This window comes from Apaloderma vittatum, unplaced genomic scaffold (genome assembly GCF_000703405.1).
Source record: "Apaloderma vittatum isolate BGI_N311 unplaced genomic scaffold, ASM70340v1 scaffold2882, whole genome shotgun sequence".
Classification (NCBI taxonomy): domain Eukaryota; kingdom Metazoa; phylum Chordata; class Aves; order Trogoniformes; family Trogonidae; genus Apaloderma; species Apaloderma vittatum.
This window is the reverse complement of record NW_009702882.1, coordinates 54,901-70,047: the sequence shown is the minus strand read 5'-3', so window position 1 is coordinate 70,047 and position 15,147 is coordinate 54,901. Positions and strand designations below refer to the sequence as shown.

Here is a 15,147-nt window from a genome sequence, read left to right as displayed (position 1 = left end):
AATGTATTCTGTCCTTGCATTTAATGAATTACTCTATTTTATCTGGTTTTGCCACCGCAGAAAAGATTTTACAACACAATAGGAACTGTTTAAATACTCAGTGTATTTATCAAAGTTGTATAAACCTAGTGAGAGTTCTTGATGCTAACAGCTGTACTGAGAGTTGAGAGATATGTCACTGGACTTTAATTAGTCACATGCTAAAGTATAATCATTGTAGTATTTGTCACAGTGTCATTTTTTTTTTTGCATTCCTTATATCTGTGTGAAAGATGCTATCAGGTAAAGGAGGACAGAATTGATTCATAGCTTTTGAGCAGTTAACAGATGCTGAGATCAAAACGTGTTATTCAACTAACAGAACTTGAAGGTCTTCTAAGTTTCCCACCTTTAATTTGTCTTCTAGAGCACCAACAATATGAGGATGTGCCATCTTAATTAGTGAAATTTGGTCTGTAGTGTTGAAGAACTGTTACTGACAGCTGGGCTCAAGACAGGGAGCAAATGGGAGTTTTTGGGAGAGGTCTAAATAGGAAGAGAGGGAGGAATCTGCACACTCTTCTTGAGTTTACCTCTGGAAAGCTGCAAAGATGTCGTCAGCAAGAAAAATCCAAGGGCAGAAGCACAGTAAAAGTCAGGTGATCAAAATACACAACTGATGCAGGTGTCAAAAAAACAGTCTGTCTGCAGTAGAAAAGAGACATCTCCAGAAACATCAGCAGGGAAGTGATAGGACTTGCAGTTCTGGAGGACTGTTTACGATGGACTAGCAGTGAGTAGGTGGACATCATAAAAGCAGGAGGCTGAAGTGGTCAGTGCTGGTTGTGGTCAGAATGTAGATGGGAGTTTTGGCAGTCAAGCTGACATCCTCTCTGTGTATATTCAAGTGTAACTGCTTCTCCAGAGCAAGGAAGCTATTAGAAAGATGAGCCGTAGACTGAGGTAGAAGAAAAGAGAGAAAAAAAATCCTCCACAAGCGTGGAGTTTTGTGTGAAACCCAGAGGGACCCTAGTGGTGCTCATCCTCTGAAGCAAGTCCACCTGGATGCAAATAGGCAGTTTTGTTCAGACTTTATAGTACTGTAAAATCAGTGATCTCAAAATTAGCACATCACAGTAGTGATAATTTTCTACCTGACTGATGTGTGGGTTTTGTTTTTGTGGTCTTGTTTTTGTTTTTTATCTAGGATGACTGTTCCTTGGAGATGGTGTGATGAGACAAATGAATAACCCTTAATTAAAGTTGCTAGAATGAAAGAAATCTCAAGAGTATGACTTAGATGTGCACAACTCATTTGAGACCTTTTTCCCTGATGTCTAGCTTACTACAGAAGAACATGAGGACTTCTTTAAATCTCCAGTCTTTGGAACAGTTACTCATGTGCCTAGAACTAAGCACGTGTTTGTCCGCATTGGTACAAGTCTGTGCTCGAAATGAACTCTGTGCTTAACTGTGAGACGGGCTCGTGGTCTCAGCTGTGTACTCAGTGCTGATGCGGTGGTTGGGAAAGTCAGTCGTAAGCATGTGGTGATACCCTTGGAAAGCATGACTCTTCATCAGTTAAATACTCTCGGCCAAACCAGCACCGTTCTGGTACCGTATTACTCCGTGGTGGTCACAACAACGTTTTCCTTTCAGCATGCCATGTAGTGTGTGCACCTTGCCTCTGTGGTACCGCTGCGTGTTTAGGTTTTCAAACGTTGGACCTGGTGTCCTTCTGTATTGTTGGATGGATACCATCTTTTTTTGAAATGGCAAAGATTTTAGGTTTTTTTAACTGTCAAGTTTGTCTTTTTTTTCACCATGATATCTCATGCTGCTTTTTAGATGCTGTGCATTTTCTAAAAAGTTTCATTTTAAAAAACCACAGTATCTGTCTGTTATCTCCCTCCTCTACTCTATTAAAAATAAAAGTCTTCACTACATCTGAATGAAACAAAACCTTTGAACATTTGCCTATTGACTAATAGAGCAAAGTTAAAATAACTGAAGTTAAATTAAGACTTCTAACCGAAGCAGTAGAAGAATGTGTGTTCTGTCTCCATTTGTTGGCATGTGCTTGTCTAGTGTGGATAAAGGAAAATAAATTGAACATCTCTTGTATTTTCTTAATTGTTAGCCGCTTGGAAAATTATGGGTCAGGTAAATTGATAACCCTGTAAGTATTATTCAGTCCATGGTTCTGTTGTTACCTTTCATTAAACTGCTTTAAATGCATGTTGACTCAAGCTTGCCAGTTCCACTGCTGCATTTTTCCATTATCAAAAGTAGAGAAATTTTGGTCTCATCAGGGCTGCATGGCTTTACTTTGTTTGTTTGGCTAAACTTTGGATCTCCATGCTCCAAGACTGAGTAAAGTGAACTTCATTCATGGAAAAGCGAACGCTTTGTGTACAGTTAGGGCATCCGTTGCCAGCTCATCAACATTCACTAATTGTATCTCTTGCTTTTCACAACTCCTCATGTTGAATACACCAATTAGACACTTAGTGTGTGTATGTGTGTGCATATATATATTTATTTTTTTTCTAGAAGGCACTGTATTCTGTGAATGTGTCAAGGCACCTTATTTAGGAATCTGTACACGCTTTACAGTGAATAGCAGAATTATTGCACTAAGAAATGCTTGCTCACAATTTGAGCCCTGGTTTCTAAAGGCTTTGATTCAAGAGTTAAAATGGCAATTAAGGTTGCCGCTTCTAGCATACACACAGAGCTAGGAAAGCTGATACTCTTGTGAAATAGCTGCATCTTTAGAATGCAGTGATTTAAGAGAAACCATCCCAGATTTTGTTTTGTCAAGAGAATGTTGTGCTGTAAATAGCTTGTGAATCAGAAACCTGGAGCAGCTGATCACTGCTTTCTTCCATTAAAATGACTTTATGCTGCAAAGGAAGGTGAGTGGGGTATAAATGCTCCATTTATTTGTTTTCATAGAATCACAGAATGGCCTAAGCTGGAGATCATTTTAATCCAGTTTTATCTTCTAAGTCACAGTTGCGTCCTTTTAAAAATGGCTTCTTCATTCATGAATAGCGTAAGTTAAATTGGCGTGATTTTTATTTTGACTAGTGGAAAAGCTTCTGTGGTATTTGTCTGTACTCTCAAGCTTGGATTTGGACTGAATTGTGTGGATTTGCAAAAAATTGTCTTTTTTGCAAAGACAGAACTGACGGTTAACCAGAATGCATAAATAATTTCAGCTCAGATCTGGGGACTCCTGACCAAGATGCAATGACATGTTGGCTATATTGTGACAGAACCTTCTTAGATGTGTGTGACTGTAGAACTCTAATTTTTGAACTAAGATCTTTCAGTAGGTTTGCTGTCTGTAGTTAGATTCTAAATCCACTTAGGTTGAAAGCTTCAAAATGTGTTGGGATATTTTGCCTCTAAAACTAGAGTAAAAGAACAAACATTTTTTTTTCTTTCTCATGGTGAGTTTTGGAACTGGCAAACAAACAGCAGTGCTTTTTGAAACTCTGTATGATAAGCAAACAAAGGTAATTTTCCTTTGTGAAGAGGAACAAAGAGTTACTTGCGGCAGCTTTCAAGTTGCAAAAACTACTAATCTTGGTGTTTATAGGAGTGGTAATTGCCATCTGGAACAAAAAGGTGGAATATGTTTTTTTTCTTAACCAGGTGTAGAAGGTTTATTTTTCTGAAAACATGTATGTTTCATGCGAAATATAGACATTTCAAGGATAAAACTGAAATATCCCCTCCTTTGCACCCAAAAAATAACTGGAGAATGGAGATCCCTAATTTGGGTAAATTTGTAGAGATAGAGGATATTAATTAAATTGGCCGATGTATATGGGAATCATCTTGAAATTAGATGCTTCCAGTAAAACAGAGCATCAAAGATGTTATTCATCAAGTCATCTACTTTTTGTGAACTCTTTTTTACTCTTTGCAGGCTCAAGAAATGTTGGGAGTTGATCAGTGTTATTTAGCACTTTGCCTTACCTAAAGCCCCATTGCACTTGTTTGCTTCTAAGGTTACCATGAGTAAAGAAAGAATTAATATATAAAACATAGAGCTAGAAAAAACTGAAAGTTTAAGCTGTCTTTTTCGGAGGGTTATTTGCAAAGCGGTGTCTGCATGGTTACTGATCTCTTGTGGTGTGGAAGGCTCTAAAAGGTACCTCTTTGTAAAGATATACGTCATTCGCCAATACAGATGTTGAAGAAACCCTTCCAACTCGCTTCAAGTCAGACTTATTTTAAGCTAACACTCGTTTGCAGTCTGTACCTCCGGGTCGAGTATCTGGCAGGCATCATAACTTGAATGCGCTATGACATATTATATGACCCGTACAGCATGTCTTTGTTTATACTATCGTACCGCAACAAAACCAGACTTTTTTTTTTTCCCCCCTCCTCTTTTCTAATATAGGTTGGGGGGTGCTGCAGCCTTAACGTCTTTTCTGTACGTGACAACAGATTGTCTCGAATTCCCTCTGAAATTTCACTAGCCACTGAACTTCACGTCCTGGATGTTGCTGGGAACAGGTGAGACGTTTTTGATTTGTGACATTCTTGGCTGGATTTATTTCTTTCTAACAACAAAAGATATTGCATCTAAGAATGAAGTAAGAAAAAAACGCTTCCAGCTTTTGTGTTAGTTGCGTTGAAGTTGTCAAAGTAGTCTTACCTCTTGGCTCAAAGAAGCATACATTGTGTGTTGCCATGAGTACATTTTCTGGATTGAGCCAGAGGAAAAGGGAGGGTTTAAAAAAAGCACCTCTAAATTTGTGTGTTTCTGAATTAAAACTGAGAAGCTGGCCAATTTGATAAAGCTTTGGCTGAAGCTGCTAGCCTTAGTGTCAAGGATCTTAGAGATACAGTACAAGCAACAAATAATGCCACTTTGACCTTGTGGCTTCTCATGAATCTTAGTTGATGTGCTTCAGACATCAAAACACAGAAAAGAGTGATTTGAAGCATAAACCAGCAAATTAGTTCAGTTGCTTAGCAGAAAGTTAAATGAGTGTAAAGGAAAAAAAAAAGTTAAAAAAAAAGAAAAGCAAATAGCATCTCGTCTGTGCAATGGAATTGACCTATAGGCACTTACATATTTCTGTTCTCACAACTGTGTATATGTAAGGCTCTGGAGCAGAAGCAGCAGCCTGCCTTCCAGGGAGTTCTACTGCAGTAGAAAAAGTTCAGCATTGTTTTGTTTTTACTGCATAGCTACAGAGAATTATGATGTAAAGTTAAGCTGCAGATTCTTTATTAAAAAAATGGAGTAGTTGGAGTGGATGACTACTGCAGTACCTTCTATTTAGAGGTATTAATCTCAGTCCAGTTTATTCCAAGTCAGGGATATATACTTCAGAGTCAATTTCATGATGGATATTCTAGAGATTGCCCTGACTTTTTTCCTTTTCTTTTTGAATTAGGCTGACGTATCTTCCCCTCTCACTGACGACCTTAAAGCTGAAGGCTTTGTGGTTGTCTGATAACCAGTCCCAACCTTTGCTGACGTTTCAGACTGACACAGACCCTGAAACAGGAGAAAAGATTTTAACATGTGTATTACTTCCTCAAATGCCTTCTGAGCCTGGTTGCCAAGGTAAGTGCTTAGAGTCAGCTTTTCATTATGTATAGAAGTTCTTTGTTTATTGTATTTTCTGTTTCATTAAAGTTAGAAAACATGCATAAGCTCTAATCAGAAAACAGCAGTTCTACTTGAATTTTCACTTTTAAACATTTTTTGTTTGAGGTTTTTTTTGGTTGTGAGTGTTACTGAAAATACAATGACACCAGCTACAATAAATAAAATACAGACTTGGAAGAAGACTTAATTACATTATTATTCTGAAGGCTTGCCAGTGGGTCAGGTAGTGGTATCCATATTTGTGTACAATGATTATGCATCTTGAATGCATATATGTGTAGTGAAAATTGGTGGCTTTCTAACTACAGTCTCTTTTTAGCAGAAAAATAATTGCGTAGCTAGTAATAAGCAGTAGACATTTTACTTTTTAGGAAGCTAATTTTCTTTCAAGCAGAAATGTTGTACAGTAACTTTATTATATTCTTCAACAAGTATAGAATGTCTGTATAAGTTGCTTTTACCTTTTGTGCTGAAACTTGCCTCTAGGTCAGGTGGAACCGTAACTCCTTTTCCCTGTTGGCTGAGTTGCTGTTTGAGTAAATACTGGATTTTATTTTGTCCTCGAGCTTTTATAGCTATGTGTGAACATTCAAGGGTATACGTCTGAGCTAATATTTAAACTTTTGCTGTGATCACTAGAGAGTAATTTATCCCATCCAAGAACAGACTTCTTTTAAAAGAAGTCATGTGGCTTCTTCTCCACTGAGTCCAAAGAGGGCCTGAGGAGAAGAGCCCAGCTGTAGATATCTACATTGTGGTTACCCAAACTCACCTAGATTATTTCTCCTCTTTCAGTCCTATGGAGCTGGAGCAAGTAGAAAATATTAAAGCAGTAGAAGTGTAGCAATGACTCTGTTTTGTGTCAGCTTCTGGACTTTAAGAATACAGACTGCATTAAGACTTACACTAAGTAAGCAAATTAACCCCTTTAGAGAAGATTAAGCTAGTTCAAGAAGAGTAACTGAAGTTGACTATCTCTGAAGGCCTCACTACTACAAATTAGATTTCCGCCCCTTCAGATGGATCTCATGGCTTCAAAGGTAGAGTGCTTGGAATTAAGGTTCTTGGATGTGTATGCCTGGCAATACTAAAATGATGAGGTCAGTAAAAACAATGATTCTCTCTTAGGGAATGCCGTTTAGGGAACTGGCTAATGTCAGATGGCAGCCATGATCCAGAAGAAAAGTATGTGTAGTGGCAAGTCTATTAAATTATATAATAGGTACTCTGAAACTGCCACAAACCTGAAAGAGTTGAATTTATCATTTATGCAGAAACTGTATATTGTGTCTACTTGATAACAGAAAATTGATATAAGTTCTATTTTCTACCAAAAAATAGAAAGACCCAGTTGTAAATCTTGGATGAGTGATTGGTTGGATATTGCAGTTATTTGCAATACAGCGTGTTTATGTTTTAGTTACGTTTTGCTATTCTAACAGATAACCTGCCACGATGTGGTGCACTGGAGAGTTTGGTAAATGAAATGTCAGATGAAACATGGAATGAGCGGGCAGTGAATAGAGTCAGTGCAATTCGCTTCTTAGAGGATGAAAAAGATGAAGAGGATAATGAAATGGTATGTTTTCCGAGCCTTTGGATACCTGCAGATGCTGTGACCTTAATGCTAAGACGTGAAGAGTATTTGAGCTTTCTTGCTGTAAAAATTTCAGCTGCTTCTGCCTGCTTTTTGCACACGTTTGTAGTAGAAACTGTTCCCGTGGACTGCTGAAACTTTTCATATTGACTTAAAATGCCTTTTAATTTTTTTTCTGCTTTGAATATAACTTTTATGTTCTGATGCAGGACAGTCTTTGTTTTGCTTTGTTCTCACGTGTCTGCTCAGGATGTTTCTTTTCAGAAAGAAGATATTTCTCTGCATCTGTGAAGCTTTACTGCCTGAAAGTATATAGTGTCTAATTTAGGATTTCAGCACTTTGGCATGTGTCTCCATAAAGTTTACCATTGTTTGTCTCTCTAATTTCTATTTCCAATCTCTCCCTTTCTCTCTCCTTTTATTTCTTCTTTTTTTTCCCTCCACCATTTGCATTGAAATGACCATAGTGCCCATAAAAAGCAAGAATGTTACTCATTAGTTTCCCACTTAAACAAAGGATGTGGGAACATCTGTCACTGTACTTATAAGACCTCTCCATTAAGTTGAGTTCTGCATGTCCTGAAGATCAAAATGCAACGTGATCTTTAGCTTTACTAACTTTCATTAGCAATTAAAACTCTTTGTAAAGATTAAGACTGCTTCAATCAGGTTTTCACTGTGCTTCTCTGTAGCTCTAAGAACTTGCTGGTGGTCCTCATTAGAGCTCAGCTTGAGATACTTCAGGGCACTATCTGGATCGTAGCACACTGGAAATATGGTCTTACTTTAAAAAGTGACCATAAAAATTCTTAGTAGGGAAATGAACATCTAAGTTTTCAAGTAAGTTGGTTGCCTAAACCAAAGCAGCAGAAACTAAATGGCTCTGACAAGTGTGTTTTGCAGACTGGCAAGGGAGTCCAGAATGATGCTTCTTCACAACAGTGCCGTACAATAATGAGGGCTCGGGTGTTAGTGATAACTGCTTCAGTCATAGTATTACAGCCTGACTTGAGGCAAGAACCCTTTCAGGGGAAAAAGAAGTTTATGATCCTACTGGAGAGGAAGAAAGATGGATTTCAAAAGCAGTCTTGACCAATGCACCCATTTATGGGTCATCAGTTTTTCTGTAAAGTGCACAATTTACATGGATGCCACTGAAAAGTAATTGCATGTATATACGTATTCTGTTGACGCATATTTGTGCAATTATTCTCGATGTTCTGTTGCTCTCTGATCTGGATGCTAACTGGGGGTTTCGGTAATTTTTTTTTTCCTTGTAAAGGCTTCAGCACAATGATGTTAGACGTTCTTGTGTCTAAAATGGGAGAGAAATGCTTCCAGTCCTTCCTTTCAAGATATTTGTTCTCTCAATTGACAAGAGAACCAAACTGTGTGGTGGGGCTGGAAGGCATACGAAGCTCCACACGAACATGGATTTGACACTGTAAAGAAATCTTGTGGGATTCTTTCAAAATCAACTGAATGTTTTTTGTTTGAAATGTGATCTTAAATCAGTTGCGTGGTTTCTGGGGCAAAACAAAAAAAATTTTGCTATATTTATGAAAGAATCTTCACTTCATAACTTGTAATTGTACTTCACTTGAGTGGCTTACAGATTAGTAGGTCAAGAGAGGAAAAAAATTGCTCCTAGACAGTTCTTAAAAGCTCTTTCACTGTCTTCGTAAACAAGCAGCTATGAAAAAAATGCTCAACATTAGAGCATCATAGTTTAAAAAGGAAAAGGGGAAAAAAAAAAAAGAAGAAAATCGATACTGAATATTTGGTACATGAATGCTAAAGCCTTGAACGTGTATGTTGTTTTTCAAAGAGATGAAGGCAAAACCACTTATTGCGCTGTTTATTTTTAGAGAACACTTCTAAGGCGAGCCACTCCACACCCTGGAGAATTAAAGAACATGAAAAAGACAGTGGAGAATTTACGGAATGATATGAATGCTGCTAAAGGACTGGATTCAAACAAAAACGAGGTCAATAATGCCATTGACAGAGTGACCACTTCTGTGTAGAGTTTCATCTCCAGGTTTTACCTCCTGTGTCTTCCCCTGCTGTTGAAATGTTCCCGTCATCTTCTGGGACCTCACTGAGCCCCTTTTTGTTTTTAACCAGAACCTGATTCATCATTTCCATATATGTGAAAAGTGCTGCCCACTGGAAGGAAGTGCCTTATTTCATCCAGGCAGTGAACCAATAATTTCCAAATGGATATTGTAATTTTAATAGTGCTAGGCTTTTTTAAGTATAATACACTACTGTATGCAGAACACAATATTTTTGTCTTAAACACAGGGGAAATAACGCTTTTCTTTTCCAGAGTGCTGGGATATCTTTTTCCCAGTGGCTGGGTGTGCTGTTGAGAAATATAGTTTTGTGGAAAATTGATACACTTTTTTTATTTTTTTGGCAGCTCAGATGGTGTAAATTTTAACTTTTTGTATAGGACTTTCATAAGAAAATGATGTATTTCATTTTTAAGAGAAAATTTATCTTGAGCGGTACATATTTTAGTATTTGTGAGAGAGATCGAGTTTCATGGACGACTGTATTCATTTGTTTGTACCACCCATTGTGCCTTATTGTGTCTTGTATGTCATATCAGTCTTAAATATAGCAATTCTTGAGGAAAGTGAATAGATTTAAACTTGATCTCCTGTTTTAGATATGTTTTTCTTTCCAGACATCAATTTGTTGGGATTTTTACAGCAGAGAACTTATGTTTATATCATGGGATTTGAGGTCGTGAAGCACAAATTTTACTTTTGCTGTAAACAGAATTAAGATTAAAATGACCAAACTGCTATTGTTTATTACTTAATGCACTCACACTTTAGCTTAGTTGTAATGAAACACCTTGTTTTGGATGCCATGTTGCATTGCAGTCACTAGAAACCCATGCTTCCCTTGTGGTTTGTTTTTTTCTTTTTTTTTCAAATGTGCCATCTGTAAAATAACTTGAAAAACAGCACGATAGACTTTCAGAAGCACAGTATGAAACTAGTTTTATGTATGACACAAGAAGGCATGATTCTTTGAAGTGCTTTGGTGGTTTTATATAAATCTATAAAACCATAATAAAAAAAACTTTAAAAGCTTTGGTAGCTTTCTTGTATCATTGAAATAGCAATTAAAGTGTGTATGAATTATTACTGGAATTTACTATCATTGTTACTGTGTTGCACTTCCAGTGATCCAGTGCTGATTTCAAGGTCTTATTAAATCTGTGGGTTCTGGTTTGTTTTTAAAGGTAAGTATTAACTGAGTTAAATTCCGTAAATTACAATTTTGCACAAGGCTGATGAAGACTGATTTTGGTGTCTCTGGGTCTGTACATGTCATGAACTAACAAAGACCATGAACTTGTTCAGTGAAGGGACTTGAGCAGTCCGAGTTCAGAGTAAAAAATCTGACATATCTAACGTAAGCTAATGCAATGAACCCAGATCTCAAGAAAATGAAAGACTTTGCATACATCTAACCACATCCCTTCTGCTGCTGAACACTTCTTCCTGTAAGTGCTGGTTCTATGAGGGTTTCTGGAAGAAGATGGGAAAGGAGGAGATCAGGAAAGTCATAATGACTTTTGTGTTAAAATTAGTAACTGCAATATTTGATTAATTTTTGTAATTTAACTATTTGATTAGAAGCTTTTACAAAGGCCCTCCTTTCTTTTTGGTATTGAACAAGTAGGAACTGCAAGTCATCTGCAAATATTCAAATCTAACCTGGCAAAATACATTAATTCTTATGATTTCTTCTCATCCCAGAGATTTCTTATTTAAGCTTCAAGGCATGTCTCTTGGCAGAAGATGCTGCACGCTGATAGGTGTTAGGTTAGTTCATGGGCAGAGCAATTTCATTCTTTCCAAGACAGAGTTCTGCCAGTTGTTCTTGGTAAGCTGCTATTAAAATACAACCCAAAAGAAAATGAGGTAGTGGTACGGTCGACTCCAGCCTTGGGCAGAGTTTTCTTTTTACTTACTGTGACTGACACAACAAAAGTTCAAAAATGTAGGAAACCCTGTACCCAGAGTCCAAGTAAACCTCAGCAAACCCATTTGAGATGAAAATGAGTTCCTAAAAAAGACAGACCAAAGCCAAAGGCAGTAAGACTCTGTGCTCTCTGATGACAGTTTTTCTTTTGGAGGCTGTGGTTTTGTTCTTAGTGTCTGATCTCTCGAATGGTCCGTATGTGAGACATCTCATAAAGTGGTTTAGGTACACTTCTCCTCCCAACAGTGTCAACGAGGTTCCAGACAGTTTTAAACTGTATTTCATAGCCAGAAAAAGCTGATGCTGTTTGTTATGCTGAAGCAGTGTGTCCTTGAAATTGTGAGCCCTCCCTTCCCAGTGTCTGTTTGGCTTTTTTCTCTTGCTGATGCTCTGAGAAGCCTGAGCTGTGAATGTAATTTTGTAAACATAACATTTGAGGTGGTTTTTCTCTTTAAGCTTTTTGTTGTTTTTTTCAGTTGCTTTGTAAGTCTTTTGAGGGGTGGATCTAATGCAAGGAAAGAATAGCTGCAGAATTTGCATGCTGCTTTATTAGCTGAACAGGTAACCAGGGAAAAGCAATTTACTGCAGTGGTGGAGTGGTTTTAATATTAACCTGTCAGTAACTGCATGCAAGTTCTCTTTATTTAAAGTCATAATTCCATGGTCTTACAAGAGCAGGACAAAAAAAAAAAAAAAAAAAAGCAGCACTCTTGCTACCATTGTTAGTATAGTTAGTGCAGCAACAGATTTTTACATCTACTCTATCTAGCTGCAGGCTTTTTCCACAACTTCTATATAATTTACGTGTCAAGATTATTTTTGTCTTATATGCCATACTTTTGATAATCAGCATATTGTGGGAAAGTAACTACTGGAAACTTGCATACCGCTGTCCTTTCCAGCAAATGACTTGTTTGTGTTGAAGGCATGCTGATCAGCCTGCTTCTTGTCTAATGTTAGTGCTTTGCTAGTGCTGGGTGAACTGTTTTTAGTTGATTAGCTACTGAACAGCATTCGCTATTTGCTGCTCACAGATTCTACTCCTGAGAGGAGAGTAGTGACACCAGGAATTTAATTTGTTTTAAAGTATATTCTTTAGTGTATCAGTTGATCCTAGCTTGGCTGCCTATAAATGTCTACCTCCCACTGAGACTGGAGCGTACTAATTATCAGAAATGTCAAAACCTTTTGTTAATGGAGAGTGCACTGCTATTCTTTGCCTTGACTCTGGAAAATAAAATTACTTTAGTTTTCCAATTGACTTGATAAGACTGTTTCCCATCCTCAGTTTCTATCAAACACACAAATCTATTTCTGTGCTTAGCTTGCTGTCAAAGAAGACGAAAGAAGCAGACTGGCTTGGCTATCAGTAAATATTTTCGATGTTCCCTTCCTCCTGAACCAATTGTGAAATTTTCAGAGAGACAATCCCTTCTGCTCTCATTCAGATCAGGAATATAATCAGTGTTCAACCAGCTTAATGAAAAATGTGAGATTTTCTCAAAGTAGAGAAGTAGATAATTGATTTGAGGGCAACTTCGTGAGCTGCCTTGCAGGAGCCATCTCCTCTTCTGGTGGATGTTGGAGAGACTGTGGGTTTTATCACCTCTTCTATGGTCCTTGTGGCAGCAGGGTGGCCAGGCTTGGCTTCTGCCAGACCAGAGGGCTTTGCGGGGTTTGGTGTGTGTGGCTGGACTGTACCTTGTAACTTCAAGAGCACGGATTCATGGCAGACTGCTTTGAATGCAACTTGTTCAGGTTGTGCCTCTTAACACTGAGGTTCATCCATTGACACTGAGATCTTGAGAAGTAGTTTCTCTTTATACAGGAGAAGCCCTCTTCCGAAAAGTACAGCAATAGGACTGTGCATTCGAAGGCCTCTGTGGCTCCTCAGAGAAGGGATTAGCAAATCTCCCTCAGTGTTAAACCCAGGAAGTTGACTCCTGATGTCCAGTAACCTTTGATGCTTTTTCTCTGTGCTCCTCTGTTGCCGGAGAATGTCTTGACCAGAATCTCTGTATGTGCAGCTGGAAGCATGGTAACAGCCATGCCCAAAATGTCATCAATGCTCACTGTAGTAGGCAAGCAATAACTGTGGCAACTTTCCTCAGAACCCACAGGTACACATACAACTTTCAGATGCCACCAAAGCACCAGCAGCTTGAAGTTCAGTTTGTAAGCAGCCCCAAAATAATGCAGAGACAGCGCGTAACTCATTAAAGTTAGTTTTGTGTTGGACCAAAGCTACCCTTTTTTGGTCCTGAAGCAAACTGGAGCAATTTATTGGACTTTGCTAGTGATGGCAAGTGATGAAAGCCAGTGATGCTAGTGATGAAAGCAAGTAAATTCTCCCTGATCCCTCCCAATAACTTTTACCCAAACCCAGAAGAAATGGGCTACATTAAACCATTTTGAAGTAGCTCATAGCAGGAACAATTGTCCTATGTTTCTGGAAGATTAAATAGGTCACTACATGATTATAAATGTGAGTGAATTTCTCTGTAATTTGTTCACAGCATCATGGACTTTCCCCTAAGCAACTTCAAACCAACCCAAAATCTAAACTAACTAACAAAAAGACTGATGTGTGTTTCTGATGATTTTTTTTTCATTCAGAAGGGGAAAACTGCAAGTCTGAAGAATATTTGCGCCGTGGATGTTTTGATGTTAACCTACAGCAATTTATTTATTTATTTAAATGGTGCCCTCGGGAAATTCAAAAATCTTAATCTGGCTAGTTAATACTTGAACAACTAAATTTAAAATTAAGTCATATTTTTATTGCTAGCAAGTTTCTCCATGGAAGATTTCCTTCAATAATCTGTTCAGGCAGCTTTTATGTTGCCTATTCTACAGTGAAAGCATACGCAGCGTTGCCTTTGTTTTGGCAGCATTTTGTTTAGCTTTCATTCTTATTTCATGTGAATCACAGAAAGCTCCTTTAGAGATGGCCTTCTGTACTTTGAAAAGGGAATGAGTCTGAAATAGCTGTCAATTAGTAGAATATGTTATGTATAGTTGTAACTAAGAGTGTATATATTCTAGGAAATGCGTCTTTAAAGACTTTCTCATAGTTACCTACTAAGCTGTTTAAGCAAATATATTTTTTAAAAAAATAGAAGAATAGACAAGAATGTGGGGGGAGGGGGTTAAGTTAAAATAGCAGGTCTATTGCCATGGAAGTATTGTAGGGGACTGAGAGCACTGGCTTCTGCTTTCTGCTGGCAGCCAGGTTGTTGCTGTGAGCAGCGTGTTTCATTGTCACTGTATGGTTTCAGTGTGGTACTTCAGAAATGTGGGTGGTTTTCATATCTTGGCTGTTATTGTTAGGGCATTTTGGATTCTTTTTTCATTTTCCACTACGATTTAGGGTGATATATAGTGTTTGCAAACCTTTGTTGCCTGGAGGAAATTCATTCTTTATAGTGAGATCTTATCAGAATAGACACCTTGTGTTTTATGGAACAGTTTGTCCTCTTATTGTAGAAAGGTATGATACAGAAGAGTATTTATGTGCTGAAGAGACTTCCTTTGAAAGCATGAAAAATATGTTGAAAGGAGATAACAAGGGAGCCCACCTGACTTGCTGGTGAAATCTTGAAGGAAAACAATCTGTTACTAACCAGTTAGGATCATTACTAATGAAGGGAGATAGAAAATGTATTTCCATGGATGATAACAACTGCTGAGACCGATAAATAATTTTTCCCTTGAAACACTTCTGCATTTACAAAGCATCAGTGTTACACAGTCCAAATGAAATTTTAAAGTCCTAACTACTGAATTCACTTCCTCACTTTGTTTTATTCCAAATATTTTTAAGAGAATGTATCCTTCACTCTGTGTTTGCTACTAATGACATAAAACATTGACCTTTTAAATCCTTTTTGAGGGAGTCTCAGCTTCCCTATATATCAAA

The 15,147-nt window shown here is 37.8% G+C and overlaps 1 protein-coding gene across 1 annotated transcript in view; it reads left to right on the top strand.

Annotated features, from left to right (window-relative positions):
- The window catches only part of LRRC1 (leucine rich repeat containing 1), a gene marked incomplete at its 5' end in the record, with an annotated part of 40,068 nt that extends 29,737 nt beyond the window's left edge, over positions 1-10,331 (top strand). The window contains 4 exons of the mRNA XM_009864382.1: positions 4,400-4,515; positions 5,406-5,578; positions 7,066-7,202; positions 9,089-10,331. Coding sequence (XP_009862684.1) covers positions 4,400-4,515; positions 5,406-5,578; positions 7,066-7,202; positions 9,089-9,247 — 585 coding nt within the window. The remainder of the gene's footprint in view (positions 1-4,399; positions 4,516-5,405; positions 5,579-7,065; positions 7,203-9,088) is intronic.
- Positions 10,332-15,147: the final 4,816 nt, after the last annotated feature.